General features: G+C 36.3%; 2 protein-coding genes across 6 annotated transcripts in view; one reads left to right on the forward strand and one right to left on the reverse strand.

The window, feature by feature from the left end:
* Positions 1-12,419: 12,419 nt before the first annotated feature.
* LOC139980554 (uncharacterized) overlaps positions 12,420-25,928 on the reverse strand; it is a 51,155-nt gene continuing 37,646 nt past the window's right edge. For both annotated transcript variants that reach the window (XM_071992279.1, XM_071992280.1), the window contains exon 9: positions 12,420-15,332. In XM_071992279.1, coding sequence (XP_071848380.1) covers positions 14,985-15,332 — 348 coding nt within the window. In that variant the 3' untranslated portion in view covers positions 12,420-14,984. The remainder of the gene's footprint in view (positions 15,333-25,928) is intronic.
* LOC139981499 (uncharacterized) lies at positions 19,562-24,997 on the forward strand. Of its 4 annotated transcripts, none has more exons than XM_071993930.1 (2): positions 19,562-23,620; positions 23,704-24,997. In XM_071993930.1, the coding sequence occupies exon 1, from the start codon at positions 20,570-20,572 to the stop codon at positions 22,109-22,111; it is 1,542 nt and encodes a 513-aa protein (XP_071850031.1). In that variant the 5' UTR covers positions 19,562-20,569; the 3' UTR covers positions 22,112-23,620; positions 23,704-24,997. The 4 variants fall into 4 exon arrangements, with proteins under 4 accessions (XP_071850031.1, XP_071850033.1, XP_071850032.1 ...); XM_071993932.1 differs by having other exon boundaries at positions 19,562-23,194; positions 23,343-24,997; XM_071993931.1 differs by having other exon boundaries at positions 19,562-23,047; positions 23,195-24,997.

The raw sequence follows: 25,928 nt of genomic DNA on the forward strand, positions 1-25,928 counted from the left end.
TATGTGGAGGTAGGAAGGGGGCTTCTAAATTGTAAGCGATAGTTAGGGGAGAGGGTGAAGGGTGGTGGCAGAAATCCGATTGAGTTTGGGGATCTTCACCAGTAGAGTTTGATAGGTTATACGGTAGCAAGATTATGTTAAACATCTTAACTCAAAATTTCAAATAGGCTCTCTCAAAAGTTCGTATTCCCCCCCCCCCCCCCTCAGATTGTTTGATACAGCGAACACTGTCACATGTTCAAACATACTGAATGCTTCATATTTCATGGATAAATGAAGAAGATAAATAACGCCTCTTATTTTGATACGAAATATCACTCTACTCTGTATATACGAAAGATGGGTCCGAAGAACTCCGCCACATACTTGGCCTACATATCTGTGTAATGCTATATTTTGTTATTGAAGCATCTTGTATTTTCGCCGCATTTATCTTCACATCGGTGTGTTGTATAGAAACTCAGGCACGTAGTTTCGTAAATCGAGTTTGGTAAATCTTCAACAAACAAGTTGAGTTGATCCAAAGCACTGACGTGCACATCAATTGCACAGTACAGTGACGAACACACCAAGTACACAGTGCAGTGACGTGCACATCAAGTACACAGAGCAGTGTCGTGCACATCAAGTACACAGTACAGTGTCGTGCACATCAATTGCACAGTACAGTGACGTGCACATCAAGTGCACAGAACAGTTACGTGCACATCAAGTGCACAGTGCAGTGACGTGCACATCAAGTGCACAGAACAGTGACGTGCACATCAAGTACACAGTTCACTGTCGTGCACATCAGGTACACAGTACAGTGTCGTGCACATCAAGTGCACAGTACAGTGACGAACACATCAAGTGCACATTACAGTGACGTATACACCAAGTACACAGTGCAGTGACGTGCACATCAAGTGCACAGAACAGTGACGTGCACATCAAGTACACAGTACAGTGACGAACACATCAATTGCAAGGTACAGTGACGTATACACCAAGTACACAGTGCAGTGACGAGCACATCAAGTGCACAGTACAGTGACGTGCACATCAAGTGCACAGTACAGTGACGTATACATCAGGTGTACAGTACAGTAACGAACACATCAAGTACAGAGTACAGTGACGAACACATCAAGTGCACAGTATAGTGACGTGCACATCAAGTGCACAGTACAGTGACGAACACATCAAGTACACAGTACAGTGGCGAACACATCACGTGCACAGTACAGTGACATGCACACAGAGCCAATCAGCTCAGTTGCCTCTAAATAGTAAACGATATATCGCTGCTTTCTTTACTGACCTGTTTTACGAAGTTATTGAGATTTGGTTCCTGATTTAAGAAATGTTGACGCTATGTTTATTTTTAGCTCATATATGACGTCATGGTATTTATAATAGGCTACAATAGGTGCCACAAACTGCTTTAGTGTTGTGTTTGGTAGGTTCGGCTTTTTTTCAAAGCAGATTATGTGTAGTGCTAGCTTGTAGTCGAATAATCGCAACTTAGGTTTTGGGCGCGATTAATCGAACTTCCAAAGTGTAATCGCGACTACTGGCGATTAATCGATTACGACTATCAGCGTTTATTTGTCAGCAAATATGGCAAAGGTATGTGGTTCTCACAATGCTACACTAGCTCTGTGCTGTGCTAAAAATCAGCAAGCACCTGCTCCGGTTAGATTAATGCGTTTACTTAGTAATACGATTGTTCTGCTGTGCAACATTCAGTTCTGGCAATGTTTCAACCATTACATATTAATCGGAAATTTTTAATTATTAATCTTTTACGATTGCCTAAGTATTTGTCATTTCTTCAAACATGTTAATAATAACTTCATTACCAACCTGGTTCACATTTATCGGTCTTTTATACGTCTGATCGAGTGTGTTGATTGCGGTGTAGTTTAATTTCAATGTGCAAAATACTTGCCTGCTATCGCGCTAGGCTAGAGCCTAGCCTAGAACATTGGACACCCTTCTACAGAAAACTCTTGCATACTAATCATAACACCGCTGCAATGTGTTACATCTATTCATTGTTTTACATGTTTACTTTTACTAGTGCTTGTAGTTGTAGTAGCCTCGTGGATTCATTCGAAAGTTTTTGATTTACTGTGAAGGATTTTAAGAAACGTTGTAGATTGAAAAGTGTTCATATGTTTTGCTTAGTAGAAGTTTTAACATGATTTAGACACCACACGTTAAGACACGAAAGAATAAATAAATAAAGACAGTGCACCATGGGGAAAAAATTTGTTTTGAATGTATTCCTGCAGTGTAAAAACGACAGTGATGACGTCATAACTGTAACCGAGTTACCGAGTTAATCGAGTTATATATATATATATATACATATATATATATACGTTTTTTATTTATATATATATATATTTATATATATATATATTTATATATATATTTATATATATATATTATATATATATATATGTGTGTGTGTGTGTGTGTGTTCCCAATCGTTGTCATTAATGTAGCCTTTTATCAAATCACCCACTCGAGTTGTTTCTAATTTACATGTAACTGCACACTTAGTTGCAACTATATACAGTAATGTCGATGTTAGGGTTGATCAAACAAATGTGGACAAGCTTATAATGCAAATGACGTCACATCGTTATTGCTTTTGTTATGGTTATTGTCGTGTTTTTCCTTCTTCTTGTTATTTCATATTATTATACAGTAGGGTACTAAAGTGCGTTTATAAGCCACATGGTAATACTAATTCAAGGTTATTCGACGAACAATGGACAACTTGTCGCAAATCCTCCTACAAAATGACATACGACCATGGATTAAATGTGCGCCTCTACATATGATACTATATAAAGAACAGCTGCTTCGGTATGTGATGCATATTGGCCTCATAGCGCCTTCCCAGTCCCCACTTTCACCCAATTCTCGCCCATGTAAACTCATCAACGCATTAATGACCAACCAAAAGAGATGTTAAGAAACTTGAAACATGAAATCAATCTAGACTATTTTCTTTCCTTGTAAATTTTAATGGCCTTCGTATATACCCAATTCATCATCTCCAAATTTGAAGCCGTTAAGTCGTTTGAAGTGTCCAAGTAATTAAAGCTTCACAGTATGTCGCTGGATTTCCCTTAAACGGTGTTTATTTAATAGCCCACCGTCTCGAGAGATAAAAAGTTAACACTCGATCCAAACACTTTGCTTCGAAAGTCCTGTATACATAGTTACAGAGGAGGTGAGAATCGGTTTTATATCCTCGGCGAGTCACAGACGGAGTTTTCTAAAACTTCACGCTTCTTCCTAATTGACTCCATCAGACCACCTGAAAAAAAACGCGCGCTTCTGCCAAATGTCAAAAAATTAACCAAGGGGTTGATAACTCCTCGAGATTTGAGAAAAGGAAAGTCTCGATAAAAAAATATATAGAATTAGTCAGTCTACGTTTAGATAGTAAAATGTCTAATTTGGCACCAGCAATACGCCGTCCTCGACTACACTTGAACGCGCGAGATAACTGCTTTCGTCTTAAGAAGTAGAAAGACTAACAGCATAAGATGAAACAAACAGACTGCGTAACAGCTGTAGTTGCTTCACACTTCCTTCAAAACCAGAGTCCATCTTCATTATCATTATTTTTCGTCCACTGCTTTCAATTTCCCCAAATTACTACTTTCGACGCCTCAGATCTCAATAGACATTTTGTTTCAGTCGTAATTAAAGACCACAACACACGACAACGACCCCAACATAACCTTGTGAAGCAAAACTGCATGGCCGTACGGTCGTATAAACTATATACAGGCTAGACAACGACCATAACCAGGATAGGTATATACGCTAGAATACTTGAGTGAAATTGCTATATAGTCAGATCAAGTTAAGGTTATACAAACATTCCAAAGTGTCAATTTATGAGTTTTTTTTGGGGGGGGGGGGGGGGGAGCATTACATTTGTTGCAAACAGAACGTTTGATACGGTTCGAATTTGTCCATTTATCGATTGAGAGCTCGACAACAACTTTCCGCATGTTATTACCAATAACAGTTGCTGCTCCATATTGCAAAGATAAGGTGAATTCATCGGCTACTTTCGGAACTATTCGTAGAAATGTATAATGATTAGCTGTATCACAACATTGTCATTTTGGCGAACAGCCCCAGGCCACATTTTTGTGTATCAAACGATAGTTTTTCGAAGTAGAATGTATAACTATAACCATGGCAGGTAGGAAGTTTTGTGTCAAACCGAAAGTTTTGAATTAATTTCCTCCACAAAGTTGACCTGAGTGAGAATCGTACGCCTCTTTATATGACAAAAACAACAGTTGCAATCATCAGACTGACGGCGCCAAAGCGAATCTTAAAATCATCAATATAGGTTCAAAAAGAACCAACAACTCCTTTTCGATCGTGGGTTTATACAAGCTACAGTAGCAAACTCACACACAGACGAAATGCTAGTTCAGTTCCCGTAAAATCTTTTAATTGATGTTGGTTGCCGCATTGGGGCTCTTAACACGTAATCAGAGAAATAAATCGGGCGACAATAAAGAACTTCTTGGATCTGGGGTAGTTATGGCTGTGCAAGATGTGCTGTAATTTGGTATTTTATATTTATTGTCGGGTAAAAAAAAGGTTGTTTGATTTGCCAAGGAATTCAGGACTTACATACTACTATGCTAATATATTCCAACTTCCTACACTAGGCGTAGACATCGTAAAACATTCTAAAAAAGAAGGCTTCCCAGCTCGATGTATAAGGTTTCGTCGTTTTGATCTTATTGCATAATTGAGTTTTGTTTTTGCCCTTTCCTTTATTTCCCATTTTCAATAGAAATTTCATTTGATGAACAGAATATGAGATACATTAAAGTGCTAACTAAATACACATAACTGATCATTTACAATGATGTACTTTATGTTTCATGGGAGCATTATACAATTATACATAGAAGGTTTGAATAAGCTTAAATTAAATAACTTGAAAAACAATCTTGAAACCGTAATGATATATGACATCAAGCAAAAAGTGAAAACTTATGCAGAAATAACATATAGCATCTAGAAGTTGTTTACACATCTTACAATTAAAAATTAAGTAGTTTGCATGTTAAATGTAGAAGTTAATTTGGTTAGTAGTATAATTGGTATAGCCAAATCACATTTAAAATAAAAATCATTTCTAATAAGGACCCGTGAGAGATGTTGTTCCAAAATTGCTTAGTAATAACACAAGAACAAAGAAATGTGCTCTTTATAGATATCATCTTCATCCTTGCAACAAAGGGAGCAAAGAGGGGAATCTTTATAGAGAAAGTGTAATACCTATAACATTCTACTAATGAAATGAAACGGGAAATATTGTATGTTTGAATCCCTTACTTACCCGCTATAATATGAATGGAATCCTGAAACAACGTTCAAAGAGTAACTTTTACTTGCGATTTCGGCTCCCACTTTCGAAATGACTTTGGCGTCGAGGCTTTGGATTTGGCAAAGTAATAATATAGGGAGCAACACGCTAACTGGTAGTTAACTGAACAAGTCGCAGAATGTTGTCACTTATTACATGATGTTACCGTATTTTCTGGGTATTTTAACGTATCACTAATGAGGCTAGTTTGATATATTATTTGCCTGCTTGAAGTCGCCGTTCTAATCTATGATCATTACTATAACAGATATCTGGTGACTATAAAGAAGCTACATCGGTTGTACGGTATTGCTATCATATCAACAAGCAGATAGGCTTGCCCGCAAAATCAGTTTTTGTTGCGTTCAGTTTCATGTGTCACGACGTGTCGCCTAATGTTGGCCTATAGTAACAAAACAAATACCTCCGAAGTCCTCTATGTTTCATGACAGAGTTTAAGTTACTGAAGAGATGAGCATTTAAAATGTCTTTGAAAGAAAAAGAAAGAAAAAAAGAACAGAAGAAAAACCTGATATAGACTAGATTTACTTTCACTAGATTAAACTATTTACTTTCACTCTGAAGAATGGAAGGCACAAACGGAATGAGGGGATCTCACCTCCTGTTGACACTAAATATTACATCACAAAATATGAGGAGATTTCCATACTTTAATATTCCGTAAAATTCTCAATAATGTCTTATCTGATGAATGAATGAACTACAAAATCGATGGGTATTTGGATGGATGGACGAATGAAGGATTGAAGGAATGATGAGATAGAAGGAGCGCATTGATATGTCAATTATATTTATAGGAGATATAAGTACCAATGTGATATAATTATAACAACTTATTGAGCAAGTGGGAAATTCATGAGAAAACAAGTCATTCTAATTACCACCAATTAGCAAAAGAGAGATATTAGACTAATCACTGAATGAAAGATAAGTGATTACTTTGTGTGAACCTCCATGGAAAACAAAACAAGCATAAAGTGAATAATTTTGCAACATACAGCATGGTGACAGTGAGAAGCAATGGGCAGTACACCATTACAATCAAATATATATGTACATGTAAATTCAGGTGTTAGTGCAACCAATGTAGACACTACTTAAGCTGTATGAATACGTGAATGCCCGTAAGTAATTAAATCATACTGAAACAGATTAATTTGTTTAATCGTAAACAATTTTATTTGCAGTCGTGTAACCATTAAAATCCCAAAGGTATCAACCACCCTTCCTTGGGTAAACAAAGAATAAAGATCTAATAAGCGTCAACAGGGAAGGTGCAAATTTGGCTTTAGACATTATGCACGTGATTTCTGATACGTGCAAAGTGCAGCATAAGCGTGTTGTGTATCTATATAATGTACTTACGTTGTCTTATCCAAGCACACATATATATATAAAACTAATTAGACAATAGTAAGAATGTAGAGTGACATACTCAATATGTCAAGGATGAAAATCATGGATTATTTGGTTCTTGTTTTGTGCTTAAAAGCCATGTCATGCAATTTGATGAATACATAAAGATAGAAATATCATGAAAATGTGTTTCATTTTGAACCAATATCATCATACCAGCATGAACCAACTTTAAGGTTAAGCCCTGCCCATTCATTAATATTCATACATGGGAACTAGACACAATATACCCATCACAGGGCATCTACCTCATAAGTATGACATTGATTCGACTTGTGTTGTTGAGATATCATGTTTACAAGCTGTTTGTGACAATTTCCCCTAAGGCCCCACTCATTATGAATACTAATGAGGTAAAAATCGTTGTTGCAAAGAACATGTTAATGTAGTTACATTACCATACAAAGTATAAACTGAATCGGACATACAGTGCAGAGATATTGACATTTTAAGAATTTTACGGTAAGCCCTTGACCACTCATTAATATTCATGAGATGGGAACCAAAAGCAATAGGGCACATCTACTAATTGTAGGTCATCTACCTACCAAAATTGATCCAGCTTGTGTTTGTTGAGATATCGTGTTTTCAAGCTGTTTATAAAAATATCCTATTAAGCCCTATCCACTCATGAATTTTTAATGAAGTAAAATTTGTTGTTGCAAAGAGCATTTACTTACTGTGTAGTTACATCACCATACCCAGTATAAACCAAATCGGACATAATTATGGTTGAAGAGATATTGGCATTTTCAGAATTTTACGTTAAGCCCCACCCACTCATTATAATGCATGACAGCCCCACCAAAAACAATAGGGATCATCTACTGACCCTGCAGACTACTGTATACACCAAGTATGACATCATTAACATATTTCCTTCTTGAGATACCGTGTTCACAAGCAGGGGTGTCACACACTCACACAAACACCCATATGACAACTTGACTGCATAGGTGATCCGATGGATGTTAAAGCATCGGAACCAATCAAAAGTACCGTATAAAACAGAAACGGTCAAACTTGCAACTTCCAAGTTAGGCTATTCTCCGTCCTTTCTTATTTTAAGCTTGAAAAAGGAATCTTAAGGTTTGTAATTTTATGTGTTGATCCAGGAAAGATATGATATAAAATATAGGTGTAATAAAATCATTAGCTATAGTCTTAACATTATCAGTATCAATGGTCTCTGTCTTGCTGTCAGACCCACTGAACTCGATTGCGTCGCATCTATTACTTGAATTAAGAGGGCGCTCATTGTCTTATAACATTTTGAACCGCCGCGAGTCAACCGTAGACTCTGCATATACAGGTATACATCATGCATTACGGGTATGATTGGAGACAAGGGTACATATGGGGTTATTCCCCTTTAATTACATTTATAATTTAGGTGGTGTCACTCATAAAAGTAAACAATCTCTTTGACATAATTATGACTGCAGGAGTTGTCACAGCTGTGTGTCACCATGGCTCCATAGGGTTTTCGCTCTTGTGTATGTATCTATACGTGCCAAATACATGTAACCTTTGAATACAGCAGCATGCATGTTGAAAATATGAGTCTTCTGATACTGTTTACAGCATATATATTACATCTGCAAATATTACTACTGACTGTGCGTATAGCGTCTCCATTAACGGACGAAAAGATAGAAAGAAACAAAATAGATAAACGTGAATAAGACCGTGTGAATGGTTCATAATTATGAGGAAAGTTTTATGTCAATATCCAGGACTTTTTACACTTAATTTCAAATAGTAAAACATTGCATGTATCTCATAACAGTTATTGTTGTCAACTGACGTCGCTTCTTTCCGTAAGCTCATTATTTTTCTCCCCGCGTAGATGAGCGAACGGGAGATATTTACAGCTGTGTTCGTGTGAACCAAATTAACTCTATAACCAGTGTTTCATATATTATATCGAATGGATTTCCGTGTATGATTGGGAGTAGATTTACGAATTGGGTCAAGATTTTGGTGTCGTTGAAATGCAAGATATACATACCAAATGAAAGGCGACGCGATTATCACACGACAATGGGGGTATAGGACATTGATGTAGGCTTCACTTAAAGGGATAGTGCATCGGTTAAGACAACAAATGTACTATCGGTTATTATCACATCCGCAAATACCCAACATGAAATGAAAAAAAGGGGGTACCTGTAAAATGGATCAGTTCTGAGGGTTGCAGTATAGCAAACCAGGTTCCTTTTATTCCTAAATTAAAAAATAAATATCTTGTTTGGTAATAATATATTTTAATTTTATATGGGCCTCCGATTCATTTACAAAAATATATAATGTTCCAGATATTTACAATTCGTTTTAGGCTATTTTAGTTTAATTAATTTCAAAATATCTATAATTGAATGGAAGATATCTGTTATTTCAATAACTAAAGATTTTCAACAATCGCAAACATCTTAAACTGCCGATATGTTTAATTTTGGAACAAAGAGTAACTTGGCGTTCCAAAGGTTAGCAACCGATACATGACACTTTTTTTTTGTACCAGTGCATCAGAGCATATCCGAGTGTAACAGCATATCTGCAATATATATCATGCATAATATAGACCACTTAAATCATTAATAAATTTAATAGAATAAAAGGTCGGCTGTAGACATGTTTTGACGTTGTCGAACGTGACGTCACGGGCAATTAGCCCGTGCTGCTCTGGTACGCAATCAGTGGGAGGTAAGCTAATGAGAGAAATAATGCCTCAGTAAAGTTTACATAACTTGCATTATCCGCTAGACAACGCAAATAACTCGATATAGATGAAACCAGAACGGTACTTAATTGGTCATTCGAGGTTAATGAACAAACACATTGATCAAAATAACACGATAGCCATATACCTCAATAAATAACCATATAGATAGATATATCAAAAAGTGACCAGATAGCATTGGTAGCTTTCGGTTATAAGCGTCAACCTATCGGTGTGTTAACAATGGAGGGCACTCAACCCCATCAAGCTATACACACACAGCATCATCAGGGGCGGACAGGATTTTTTATACTTATCCGTAGAAGTGAACAAAAAATTGATCTTACGGGTCACAGTGAAATTTGCAAAGTAAAATTATTGAATGTTTTTCCTGTTGGCCATCAGTGAAAATTGTTGGCAACACGCGTAACGAAAATAAATAAATAAATAAAAAGATAATAAAGGTTCCACGGGCCTCATTCATAGAGTTTTGAAAACAAGTTAACCTAGCGGGCCGCATTCAACTTGCTCGCGGGCCGCACTTTGTCCAAATGTGCTGTACACCGTTCGATCCAGTCACCCCACCAGATGGATGGATGGATGGTAGATAGATAGATGGATGGATAGATCGATAGATAGATAGATACCGAAAATCTTGAATATATTGATACGGAATGTGCGACAAACCAAAATCTTATGTAATGAATTCCTCCAGAGGGACATGCATGAACCAAACTATAAATTATCACACATTGAGAGATGGAAAAGGGGAGGGGGATATTAAGACCAAGAAGACAATGGCAAGACGAAATGCACTTATGCGTCATATGTGGATGGTTCATATCATGAAAAAATAGGATGCAGTTTATAACTCTTTTAATATAAAGTAGTTTTTCTTTTACTCCGAAACTAATGAATAAATTAACATGGTACTTACCGTGACGTCAGGATGATCACATCTATTTTTGGTCTCTTGTGCCGCAAGGAGTTTTTATTTTAGTAACAGTTATCGAGGGCGCTAATCTATAACACGCCAAGATGAGCTATGTGCGAACAGGAAGGTGCTGCATATCATTATCACAGATGGTGGGAAATAATGATCAGTATTTAGCCGTTTCATTATCTGATTTCAAACTTCGTCAAATTCCCACCATTTCACAACGAATGAAAATATAAAGATTTTTCTGCAAATTTAAGCAATCATCTCATATTAAATAAGTTCTTCAATATGCAGGTGGCATCAGTACTGAAAGAGTAGCGTGACTTGACCAAAGCGCCTACCTCCTTGTTAATTGACCAACGGGGATCTTTCATTATAACTATGCATTTTAGAATGCATAGACTTAGATTTTTCCTGCAAAACGCCCTTTTTTCCATTTCTTCTTTTTGTCTTTACTGATCAATTATAAACAAATGATAATAGATGATTGCTACCGCCGCTAAGCGGTAACGCCTTCTCATAAGACTCTCGTTTGAACTAACGTCATCATCAATGCAGTGTATTTTATGTCAAACTACTTGCTGACGCAGTTTCAAACCGTATCGTATGCGAATGGAAAATGTAACGTTGTCTCAGGAAGATACATGTTGACATTCTTCATTATATGTGAAACCGTGCGAATGTCCGATTATAATTCATATCGTTACCATGCCATTGTAAACAATGTGGTTGCAATAGCTGACTAACAGACAACCCTCAGCACACTCCTCAGGTCAATACACTATATCATGAACTTTACTCGTAACCATTCTGCGGCCTCAAATGAGTTTTCTCTCTTGTCACCTCAGATGTGTCCAATCTGTTACATTTAAATTGATGGGTCACTGTTTTTCTTTGAATAAGGGGGACCCAGTGAAGGGGCCTTGGCAACAAAGCGATGGAAAATGAAGCTCCCATGTGGGACGTTCAGACCTAGGAGAAATCTATTTAAGAGGTTCCTAATTAACTGAAAGGCAATGTCTGTTTGAGTATTATTTCTACGCTCAAGCCATCAAAATCTCCAGTTATTGGTTGCCGAGAATTGAACCATATAGTATATAGAGTATGTACAAATGGACAAAGCATTCAGTTTAAGAGATTTGTAACGCACTGTTTAGCAGTTAGGCCTAATAGTTATCTATAGATTTCAATGTTAGGCTTTTGACCCATCCACAGCTCAACTAAAAAAATTGTACCATAAAGGTAATACAATTGCATACATTGGGCAGTTAAGAAATTAACTTAATTGAATAACAGTTCAAACCATTAATGAATTATTCTACGTTATGAAGAGGAATCATTAATGCTTATTGAAATACTTAAAAAGGTGTGTTTCCTGAAACTTATCAATGTTTGTTTCCCTTTGAAGTATGTTATTTCGTTTTCAATTTTATCACCCATTTTCAATGGAGAGAATGGCCATATTGGAATCTATGCATATTTGTATTTGCAAGATTAGCCAAGAAATTTGTCATTATTATCATGATGCGGTGGCATGTAGTTTTCGAGACAGAGATGAAATGACTCAAAATGTCAGCCTAGCCTGACTTTTACTGATCTGCAACATGATGATCATCAAATGATACACCACTACACACGAGTCCTTTCTTAATATTAAATGTTTGCGAAAATCTGGGGGAAACTTCACTATCTAATAGTAGTAATATTAGCTAAGAGTCTTCTAAATTAGCAAAATAATGGAAGGTGTCAGCACTCTCTGATTCATTAATTGGTTTCAATTTCAGAGCATAATTTGCTAATAATTCTTGGGCTCTGTCAGATTATAAGAAAGTCTGCACTTACAGCAAATATAGCAATTCCATAAAGCATATTACAATATAAACAAATGATAAAGACACTCTGGACATTGGTAGTTCTTTTGCTGTGCATTTTATATTTGTTGTACTCTTAACATCATACTATTCACTTCTTTGTATTAAGAAACCTTTAATTAGTATATTGCAAATGACTACAAGGTAATTTATTGTTGTTACTTCATACGACAATGGTAATGTGGTAGGGAGCTCAATGGCAAGTAACAGTATCCACAAATGGAATGTGTATGTTACATGATATGGCTCGTAAACAAACAAGATATGGCTGTATTTTATCATTTGGTTGTATTACTTTGCGTCACTTTTACCCAGCCATGTAATATTCACAAGATAAGTGGATATCCTTCAATCTGACAAAGACACCTATGTGGTTACAACAATTTGACTATCTGTATAACTAGCAAGTAGTGCAATACAAACAATTATAAAAAACGTCTTAGTATTAATAAACTTTTGCATTAAATGCCTACCTCCATCGTACAAAATGTCTTACTATTATCAAACCTTTGAATTAAATGCCTAACTTCTTATTAAAAACATCTTAGTATTAGCAAACCTTTGAGTTAAATGCCTTACTTCATTCTACAAAACGTCTTATTTAGCAAACATTTGAGTTAATTGCCTAACTTCATTTGAAAAAAAACCCATCTTATTATTAGCAACCTTTGAGTAAAATGTCTAACTTCATTCTACCAAACATCTTTAATGCAAACATTTGTCTAGTAAGTGCACAGTAGGTCTCAATAGTAATTACAAAATTTTCCAACAACTGAGTTCTTGGTTTCCTGACATTTTATGATTTCATACATTTACTAACAAGTTAATCATCAGTGATCCAAAGAATTTAAGATCTTGCATGAGTTTGTAAGAATTTATGCAGATAAAAATCTATGATGTCAGTTGCTGATTGTAATGAAAACATGCCATCGTCCAGCTCCAATACAAACGATAATCTCTTCCACTTATAACCATTTTACTCCCAAGGAACAACAAACCATCTCTCACAAACATTAAGGGGAACAAATGTTACTAGTTTTCTATCATTTCAATTTCAAGAAGCATATCATATTATTGGGTGTACAGAGAATCATTTTAGAGTAACATAAGAGAACACAAACTAGGAGATGAGGTGAAGTTTGATTGGGGTCCTGGGGATAGTGCTAATATGTATTAGCTGATATGGAAAATGTGAGTGTGTCAAACTACTGTACATTAAATGTTATCTCTTACTTTCCACATTACACAATGACATTAACATTTTTCTACCTGAGAATTTAGTTTGTTACTTTTACGGTTAGATTAGAAATTGAGTACTTATCATAAGTTCAAGCAAGAAATTTGATAATTGTTCAATAATTGTTGCTAAGTCCTACCATTACACAAATATATGTTTTTATTATATGACTGTTGTTGCTGATTACACATATTGCACAAGGAATCAAGCTGCAATAAACCTGAAAATTTTGATTTGTTTCGTTACCTGCAGGACTAAACCTTCTTTAATGAAAGATAGTCATATTATATATATAAAGAACATTACTTGTTATTTTCAAACAACTGTATTCTGTTGATGAAATATAAATCTAGATACAAACCAGGATGATTTTTAAGGCAGGTTGTGTTATTATAATTAACTGGATTGAAAGTAGACCAGGTTGTTTCTAGAAATATTAAACTGAATCACCAAAGTACACTCATGATTCATTCTTCGTAGTGTAAACTAACCATTGATTATCTTTTCCCTTCATATTTTAACACTACATACTCTGACAGTCATAAACAGGTCTTTAAAATTTGCTAGTCTATAGCATATTTGAAATGTTAACAACTGAAATACAGTCTAGCCTCTTGGATTTAAATTTGTTCTCATTATTTTCGTATGATTGTCTTTTTTGTGGTGCAGAGTTGTATAATGAACAAAGTATTGCACACAGTTCATGTAAACTATTACATAACACCACCATTATTTCTGCATGGAATTCATAGCTTGGCATTGTATAGACACTGTATGCATTGGGCACTGAACTTATGTGCAACACATGGATGGTTTGGACAGGTCCACCTACAGTAACCTATGAGGTTAGGAGAGCCATTTCTATAACATTAACATGTTCCAGATAGCTCTGAAAGTGATCTAGAGAACATTTGACTTTGAAATTTAAGGAAACTGATGTCTTATTGGTTGGGTCCTTGTTCACCTCGGAAGTGTGAGGGCTAGCCCGTTCAGATTTATTTTCAAGAACTTTTATACAAATTTGGCTCAAGTAGGAGTGATGCACCAACATATCTTCAAAGCAACACTAAGTTGATAGCGGATTACCATGCCTGCTGGAGGATAAATCAGTCACTACTGTGACAGAATTGTTGCATTTTGGGTGCTTGTGTTATGTGCAGTTTAGGAATGCGACCATCGCTAAAGTAGTCCAAAGATGTCTGAACTTCTTATTGAAGAAACTGCAACATGGAGGTGTTGTTGCTCCTCAAGTACATTCCTTTCTCTTGATCAGGCTTCTGTCTTACCTCTTGTCAATCAAAGTATAAAACATGCCAATCCCTTCAAAACTGCCATTTTGTAGTGGCTGTTTAGAAATGAAATGGTGTTCAATACCAGTCTGCATCTTCCATGGGCGTATGACTCATGATGAGAGACCAGAGGTAAAATATACCACACAATGTCATCTGCATCACTCTAAACAATCGCACATCTCCCAAAAGTACCCAGTTTCTTACATCAATGTTAAAAAGCATAGTGTTCATTGGATTAACTGAACTTTCAATGTTGTAAACTACCAGTTGTGTATAGACAAAGAACAATGTCAGTTTGAGAGGCAGGGATGATGTTGAAGTGGTCTCTTTCTTGTTATGAGTGCTGCAACAGTAACTGCTAATGGCATCTTCATCCTCTGAGTCTGTCTCAATACTCCAAGAATCCTCCTCTTCCTTAGAAAACTGCAAAAATCAAAAGGAAATATTTTCCTCCAAACATTAAATTCTCTTTTAACAAACATTACTGTAATTACTATTATATAGAATGGCTGTTGATAGAGTCAAATGGATTGACCAAAAACATGCCAAGTATTACTTATATTCATGCCTAAGAGTGGTTGACGTTGAAATCAATGTTGAAGGAGCTGAAATTGCTACAATGTCAATCAAAGTTAGGCATATAATAGTGAATTGGTTTATTTAAAGAATGCTCATGTAAGTATATACCTGACATCCAGGGATTAATTAACATGGTATCTCTTACACAGCAAATGGTATGCAAAATCAATAGTCAAATTGCCACAAACATGCAATATGCATACATGGCAGGTTTGTTATACTGTAGCAAACCATTTTCAGTATTTTTATCATAACTAAAAATTTATAAACCTGATGAGTGCTACACAACATGTGAACACAGAATTATTCTCTGTCATCCATAGACACATCCACAGATCATGCAAAAGTTCCACTTGTGTCAAGTTGCAGCAAGCACCTTACCTATGATATTTGCAAAACAATTCTGACTGACAGTCAACTTACAGATTGTAAAAAGGTGTGACAAGAGTCTTTTTCTTTTTTTACCAACATGCTGCTTGTAACATTCATGTACAGTACAACATACTCTGTTGTGTTGAACCAACCCAGATAATATCGACAGTATGATTTGACTGGTATTGTTTATGGTCTCAGTTTGAGAACCTTGTATTTTAAGTAACATTACGAACACATAAACAGAGTGTAAAGTATCAGATACCAACTTCAAAGTTGCGGTGCTTTATGTAACTTGCTAACGTTGTTTGTTCCATGAGTGAGAGTGAAGAGAAACATGGTTTTATTTCTTATTGTAGAGCAAAGACAGAATTGTAACGTTCATACTAGCTTCAGTTTCCTCCCTATGTGCATTCTTTATGGGAATTTTCGATGTTCATCCACAGCATCAAGAACTGCTCATAGCTCATTCCAAAAATCTTTTACCACATCATTAAATGATATGGGGTGGATAATGATTATTTACAAAATATGCTGAAAATTGAAATGAATTGTCAACATTGCAATTGCAAGGAAGCTTTCAGATTAATCAAAGCAGGAGGATGTAAGGGAGTTTTCAATGCATAAATATGACAACGCATCCCCAACTTCAGGGCAGAAAAATAAACAAAATCGCAGGGAAAAGTCAGAACAGAAATCTCAAGGAAAAGGCAAGGTAAGAAATATGGCAGGAGAGAATTCAAACATGTAGTTGATTTACAGTTTCCCTGTACTTCCATGACACTTAGGTCACTGCAACAGCATTCCTAATAGTCATTATTTATCGATTCTAACACTAATTTGCTTAGCTCTGAAGAAGCGATTCATCATCGTTAGATGATACGTGCTTCCTGTCAAACGACAGCACAAGCAAGCCTTAGGAGCTCGCCAAACAGTTACAAAGACATCCTGCGCCTGCTATGTTATGTAAACTGATTACTTCAAGCTCAAGAAATGTTTATTATTACAAATTGTCAAAGGTAAAAACAAAGCCAGAGGCTGAAAATAAGCATTCTTAACTTTTTTTTTTTGGTGAATACATGATGATTTACTGATTTTCCCATTGTGATGTGTAAATGTGATTAATTCACTGACAGTTTATATTTGATGTTCATGAAACACCATACAAATGAATTGTTCTCTATATTATTCAAACTTGAATTGAAATCTCACTTGAAATGAAATGAAACTTGATTTACCATATGTACAAAGACGTCACTAGTGTGTAGGCATTTTTTGAAAGTTGCTGGTAAAGAAGCTTTTCATAACCTTTCATGATCTGCTTTCACCAGAAGGCCTGTCATCATGTTACAGATGGAAAACATTGAAACATTGTATACTTTGCATTCTAATTGTGTCACAAAACCCTACAGTAACTCTCATATAAAGTTTTCTATTTCAAATTTCTTCAGCTACAGGACTGTTGCAGTTTCAAATAGTTTTCCTTTTACGACCAGCTCACTTTTAAAACTCAATTTTTTTTAAATAGCATTTTGATGAAGCCTTTAATTCAGTGAAGCTTTCAATTTATGAATGCAACAAATCAAGTTTTTAAGTCCGTAACTCAGGATTTAGCCGGATCCTTAACAGCATTTGGCTGGATAAAATTAGGCATTTACACTGATAACATCTCGCTGGACCAGGTTTTATCGAGAGAAAAATAAACCACAAACAACAAAGAAGTGGAAAACTTCTCTTCCCTTATCACAGCATGCAAGAATATGCTTGAAAGGGTAAATGTAATGTACTGTAGGAATCAGATTTTGCTTACATTGACTTCTGTTCTTGTATCCACTTATTTTGTGGCATGTTTTATGTAGTGAAAACAGAAGCAATAATTATTAGGAATTATAATTTAGCCCTGAAATATGTGGAGTGCCTCCAAAAATGAAAATATCTTGGATGTGTACCTTTGTATTGTAACAGTACAGATTGAATACTAATGAAAACACATTAAATCCTTCTGGAGAGTTAAGAAAATATGAATGCCTATTTAATGGGGTGCAAGTATTTAAGAGGTATTGGAATAATGAAGTTCCAAGAGCAGCTCAAACCCCTCAGAATGCTTGTGCATCTTTCCCTACTTTTGACAAGTTTTACTAATTTTGGAAAGATTTTACCTACATTTAAGTTACCATCTTCTTGAGAAATCAATGCGGGCAGATGGTCAACTATCATTTATCCCAATTTGAACTTGAGTACAATGACAGCTATTGTAAGGGAAAACTTCAACTATTGCACATTGTTTGGTGAACTGGACATTCCTCTATACACCGCACATTGTTATGTACGCTGCAAATTGCTCTGTGCACTGGACATTTCTCTGTGCACTATAAATTGCCATATAACCTGTACCTCGTAGGCTCGTTCTATAAATTCAACACATTGCTCTACACACTACAAATTATTCTATATCTTGTAAATTATGTATGTCAGGACTGCAGCATTTGCATAAACACTGCACATGGCTCTGTGTGCTGTACTGTACATGTTGCTATATAAGCTGTATTATGGTTTATCAATATCTTGCACATTGCTCAATACATTACATTCTGCCATCCATGTAGGATTGCTATTTATACTGCATGCATTGTTCTCTACACTGTACATTGTTCTCTACACTATACACACTGTTCTCTACACTGTACATTGCTCTCTACACTGTGCATTGTACTCTACACTGAACATTGCTCTCTACATTGTACATTGTTCTCTACACTGTACATGGTTCTCTACACTGTTCATTGTTCTCTACACTGTACATTGTTCTCTACACTGTACATGGTTCTCTACACTGTACATTGTTCTCTACACTGCACATTACTCTCTACACTGTACATTGTATCTACAATGTACCTGGTTCTCTACACTGTACATTGTTCTCTACACTGCACATTACTCTCTACACTGTACATTGTATCTACAATGTACATTGTTATCTAAACTGTACATTGTTCTCTACACTGTACATTGTTCTCTATACTGTACATTGTTCTCTACACTATACATTGTTCTGTACACTGCAAATTGCTCTCTACAATGTTCATTAATCTCTACATTGCAAATTGTTTTCAACACTGTACATTGTACTCTACACTGTACATTGTACTCTACACTGAGCATTGATCTCTACACTGTACATTGCTTTCTATACTGTACATTGCTCTCTACACTGCACATTGTTCTCTACACTGTATACATTATTCTCTACACTGCACATATTGTTCTCTACACTGCACATTGTTCTCTACACTGCACACATTGTTCTCTACACTGTACATTGCTCTCTACACTGTGCATTGTACTCTACGCTGAGCATTGTACTCTACACTGAACATTGCTCTCTACACTGTACATTGTTCTCTACACTGTACATGGTTCTCTACACTGTACATGGTTCTCTACACTGTACATTGCTCTCTACAATGTTCATTAATCTCTACATTGCAAATTGTTCTCTACACTGTACATTGTACTCTACACTGTACATTGTACTCTACACTGAGCATTGCTCTCTACACTGTACATTGCTTTCTATACTGTACATTGCTCTCTACACTGCACATTGTTCTCTACACTGTACACATTGTTCTCTACACTGAACATTGCTCTCTACACTGTACATTGCTCTCTACACTGTGCATTGTACTCTACACTGAACATTGCTCTCTACATTGTACATTGTTCTCTACACTGTACATGGTTCTCTACACTGTTCATTGTTCTCAACACTGTACATTGTTCTCTACACTGTACATGGTTCTCTACACTGTACATTGTTCTCTACACTGCACATTACTCTCTACACTGTATATTGTATCTACAATGTACATGGTTCTCTACACTGTACATTGTTCTCTACACTGCACATTACTCTCTACACTGTACATTGTATCTACAATGTACATTGTTATCTAAAATGTACATTGTTCTCTACACTGTACATTGTTCTCTATACTGTACATTGTTCTCTACACTGTACATTGTTCTGTACACTGAACATTGCTCTCTACATTGTACATTGTTCTCTACACTGTACATGGTTCTCTACACTGTTCATTGTTCTCTACACTGTACATTGTTCTCTACACTGTACATGGTTCTCTACACTGTACATTGTTCTCTACACTGCACATTACTCTCTACACTGTATATTGTATCTACAATGTACATGGTTCTCTACACTGTACATTGTTCTCTACACTGCACATTACTCTCTACACTGTACATTGTATCTACAATGTACATTGTTACCTAAACTGTACATTGTTCTCTACACTGTACATTGTTCTCTATACTGTACATTGTTCTCTACACTGTACATTGTTCTGTACACTGCAAATTGCTCTCTACAATGTTCATTAATCTCTACATTGCAAATTGTTTTCTACACTGTACATTGTACTCTACACTGTACATTGTACTCTACACTGAGCATTGATCTCTACACTGTACATTGCTTTCTATACTGTACATTGCTCTCTACACTGCACATTGTTCTCTACACTGTATACATTATTCTCTACACTGCACATATTGTTCTCTACACTGCACACATTGTTCTCTACACTGTACATTGCTCTCTACACTGTGCATTGTACTCTACGCTGAGCATTGTACTCTACACTGAACATTGCTCTCTACACTGTACATTGTTCTCTACACTGTACATGGTTCTCTACACTGTACATTGTTCTCTACACTGTACATTGCTCTCTACAATGTTCATTAATCTCTACACTGTACATTGTACTCTACACTGTACATTGTACTCTACACTGAGCATTGCTCTCTACACTGTACATTGCTTTCTATACTGTACATTGCTCTCTACACTGCACATTGTTCTCTACACTGTACACATTGTTCTCTACACTGCACACGTTGTTCTCTACACTGCACATATTGTTCTCTACACTGCACATTGTTCTCTACACTGCACACATTGTTCTCTACACGGCACACATTGTTCTCTACACTGCACATTGTTCTCTACACTGTACATTGTTCTCTACACTGCACACATTGTTCTCTACACGGCACACATTGTTCTCTACACTGCACATATTGTTCTCTACACTGCACATATTGTTCTCTACACTGCACATATTGTTCTCTACACTGCACATTGTTCTCTACACTGCACACATTGTTCTCTACACTGTACATTGCTCTCTACACTGCACATTGTTCTCTACACTGTACACATTGTTCTCTACACTGTACACATTGTTCTCTACACTGCACATATTGTTCTCTACACTGCACATTGTTCTCTACACTGCACACAATGTTCTCTACACTATACATTGTTCTCTACACTGTACATTGTTCTCTACACTGTACATTGCTCTCTTAACATTGTACATTGCTCTCTACACTGCACATACTGTTCTCTACACTGTACATTGCTCTTAACACTGTACATTTTTCTCTACACTGCACACATTGTTCTCTACACGGCACACATTGTTCTCTACACTGCACATTGTTCTCTACACTGTACATTGTTCTCTACACTGCACACATTGTTCTCTACACGGCACACATTGTTCTCTACACTGCACATATTGTTCTCTACACTGCACATATTGTTCTCTACACGGCACATATTGTTCTCTACACTGCACATTGTTCTCTACACTGCACACATTGTTCTCTACACTGTACATTGCTCTCTACACAGCACTTTGTTCTCTACACTGTACACATTGTTCTCTACACTGCACACATTGTTCTCTACACTGCACATATTGTTCTCTACACGGCACACATTGTTCTCGACACTGCACATTGTTCTCTACACTGCACATTGTTCTCTACACTGTACATTGTTCTCTACACTGCACACATTGTTCTCTACACGGCACACATTGTTCTCTACACTGCACATATTGTTCTCTACACTGCACATTGTTCTCTACACTGCACACATTGTTCTCTACACTGTACATTGCTCTCTACACTGCACATTGTTCTCTACACTGTACACATTGTTCTCTACACTGCACACATTGTTCTCTACACTGCACATATTGTTCTCTACACGGCACACATTGTTCTCTACACTGCACACATTGTTCTCTACACTGCACATATTGTTCTCTACACTGCACATTGTTCTCTACACTGCACACAATGTTCTCTACACTATACATTGTTCTCTACACTGTACATTGTTCTCTACACTGTACATTGCTCTCTTAACATAGTACATTGCTCTCTACACTGCACATACTGTTCTCTACACTGAACATTGCTCTTAACACTGTACATTTTTCTCTACACTGTACATTGCTCTATAAGCTGCATATTGCTCTGGATACACTGTACATTACTGCTGTATATATGAGACATATCAGATTTACAAACACATTGCGTATGTGCTATACAAATCCCGGCATTCATTATCCATTAAAAAATTTTCCTTCAAGTCGTCACTTCTTAATGATTCTGTACTTTTTCTTCCAATATTTGTGCTATTTTCTGCACAAAACATTAATTTCGGCCATAAACGTTGATAGTGCCACAAATGCATAGGTGATAAATCAGACCATCGGACAGATGTTAAACATTCGCTAAAATAAATGTCTTATTTAGAAAATTACCAGTGATATTTTTCCATCCAAAATGACTATTAAGGATGCGTGGCAGTAAAAAGCTTTCTCCATCTTTGCTAACGGAGAAAGATATCAAGAAAGACACTCCTTTTCAGTTAAAGGTGTAAGCTGGTACATTAATCATCTCCGATGTGTCATTAGAGAAGTTGCGCTGTCACTCGACCGGGTACCAATTCAAACTTACAGACGAAAAGAGAAACAAGTTTGTAGAATGTTTGTTTATATTGAGGTTCACACGTCTTCCAGGTCCATGAAATGTTTCATGAATTACTGATGGGGAATGTGTCTGATTTTCTTGGGCAAAATGGGATATTTCACTGTTAAAAGCGGTAACAGTCAATTTGGAAAAGAGAATGGAGCCATCTGTCAAACTCAAGACAATGTTTTATCACACCTGGCATTACAACTGGCACATCAAAGGCTTTTCATCCGGTTGCAAATCAATCAGGATGGGAGAGTACATTGGTTAGTGCACCCCTTTTAATATATTGACTCTGCTTCACTAGAATCTTTGATATTCTGCCAGAGGTTCACTGTTCATGTTGGCTGTCATAGATGGATATACATTACCAATCACCCCACCAAGCATTCTTTGATATTTTGCCAAGAAGTTCACTGTTCATGTTGGCTGTCATAGATGGTATATGGATTACCAATCACCCCACCAAGCCAGAGGTTCACTGTTCATGTTGGCTGTCATAGATGGTATATACATTACCAATCACCCCACCAAGCCAGAGGTTCACTGTTCATGTTGGCTGTCATAGATGGATATACATTATACCAATCACACCACCAAGCACACTTTGATATTCTGCCAGAGGTTCACTGTTCATGTTGGCTGTCATAGATGGTATATACATTACCAATCACCCCACCAAGCCAGAGGTTCACTGTTCATGTTGGCTGTCATAGATGGTATATACATTACCAATCACCCCACCAAGCATTCTTTGATATATTGCCACGAAGTTCACTGTTCATGTTGGCTGTCATAGATGGTATATGGATTACCAATCACCCCACCAAGCCAGAGGTTCACTGTTCATGTTGGCTGTCATAGATGGTATATACATTACCAATCACCCCACCAAGCCAGAGGTTCACTGTTCATGTTGGCTGTCATAGATGGATATACATTATACCAATCACACCACCAAGCACACTTTGATATTCTGCCAGAGGTTCACTGTTCATGTTGGCTGTCATAGATGGTATATACATTACCAATCACCCCACCAAGCCAGAGGTTCACTGTTCATGTTGGCTGTCATAGATGGATATACATTATACCAATCACACCACCAAGCACACTTTGAAAGACTGCGAGTCTGCCAACCACCTTAAAGACTACCAGGCTATACACATCTTTTATTTTTTATTTTCCTTTGCTCATATATTTTTGTACTGTTTTGAACTTCCATGTGCGAGACACTAATTTCCTTATTTGGAGCAATAAAGTTTTACTTACTTACTTACTTATCTCCAATACCATCAACTTTGTTGTGCAGTAAATATTGAAAATGTACAAAAGAGAAAACAGTAGTTTCAAACAAGTTGCTGACCAACATATTTTGCACATGGATCTAGTATATGAATTCTAAGTTGACTTTGCTTGACCTGGAATGGACCTTTGTTTCTGGCTTCAAAGTAATTTTCCTTTTTTGTTGCACTTATCTAATGGAGAATATTTGAAAACATCTACCATCCTAACAAATGTATTGTGATATCGGCTATATGATAAACAGCTGTCCCTCCAAACACTGTCTCCATAGTGCCTTATAACATATCAGAATGGTAACCATGTGATACATTACACCTTCACTTCACAATCAACTTGATAACGCCCTAACATTAAACAGATATATATCACCATGGAGAAATTGATATAATAGCAAAGGTCTAGCAAAGGTCTAATGTGGGAGTACTTTTTACTAAATATAAAGTCATTTAGGCCTGAGCAGTAAAGTGAAGTCAAGTTGGATGTCCATAAAGTCTAATGTCATAATACTTTAAACTACTGTATATACAATAAACTCATTTCTACCTAAAGCAACCTCAAAGGAACAGTCAAGTTGGATGTTTATAAGGTCTCATGTGATAATACTTTAAACTATACACAATAAACTCATTTGTACCTCAAGCAACCTCAAAGGAACAGTCAAGTTGGATGTTTATAAGGTCTCATGTGATAATACTTTAAACTATATACAATAAACTCATTTGTACCTCAAGCAACCTCAAAGGAACCGTCAAGTTGGATGTTTATAAGGTCTCATGTGATAATACTTTAAACTATATACAATAAACTCATTTGTACCTCAAGCAACCTCAAAGGAACAGTCAAGTTGGATGTTCATAAGGTCTAATGTGACAGACTATAAATAATGAACTCATTTGTACCTGAAGCAACCTCAAAGGAACAGTCGAGTTGGATGTTCATAAGGTCTAATTTGATAGTACTTTAAAATAAACTATATAAACTCATTTCTACCTGAAGCAACTTCAAAGGAACAGATGACCCTCTACAATTCTCCCTGGCAAAGACAGATCAACCAGGACAGTAAATCAAAAGTAATTTGTTCGCTTTCATGATTTACTTTGGATGATATGTGTTCTCCTGTCCTAGATAAACAATTATCACTCTTTTCATTCACTGCTTTAAGAGGAACTGGAGTTTGAGCTTGCAGCTGTTGTTTTCTTACATACTGACAGGCTCACTTCACATTACAATCTTCATTTATGTGAAAACATTCCAATATGCATAAGATTCTAAAGTACAAAAAAATCTGATTTGTTCAAAAATTAAGTTGGATTTTACAGCCTAGAAGAGCTTCGTAGCGTTGGTGAGCTCTTTTCTACTCATTCTATGTGCCAGAAATACACACGCACCATTTGAGCTCATTGCACTAGTACTGTAATGCCAACAGTCATGGCACTCTTTGTGTTACCGGTCCATGCTGAAACCGCTGCACTCCAAATTTGGCAGAGCAAGTCACATGTATTATAAATGCTGCATTGCTAATGAGAATTCAGGCATACAAAACCTGAATGTAATCTCTTTCAAAATCGTTCCATGTTTGGCCATATTGTGACATTATAAGAGATATATAGTTACTGTAGCAAGAAAAGTCTTATTTTATATTTTCATTTTTTTTTTATACTTTTGTCTGAGCATGTTCTGTTTATCACCTCCAGACACTTAAACCACTTGAATCAATGCTTGCTGTTTTCTTTCACGAAAATTCACTTTGACACTTTGAAATTAATTTGTTAGAAGCTCAAGAAAGTAAAAGGAAGGAATAGTAGATATCGTAGGTGGAATCTCACATACTTTATAACATTTAGTGATGACAAGCCCTAGTTCAAATAAACCATATACTTATGGACTTATAGTGTTTGCAGGGTT

This window comes from Apostichopus japonicus, chromosome 15 (genome assembly GCF_037975245.1).
Source record: "Apostichopus japonicus isolate 1M-3 chromosome 15, ASM3797524v1, whole genome shotgun sequence".
In the NCBI taxonomy this organism is placed as follows: domain Eukaryota; kingdom Metazoa; phylum Echinodermata; class Holothuroidea; order Aspidochirotida; family Stichopodidae; genus Apostichopus; species Apostichopus japonicus.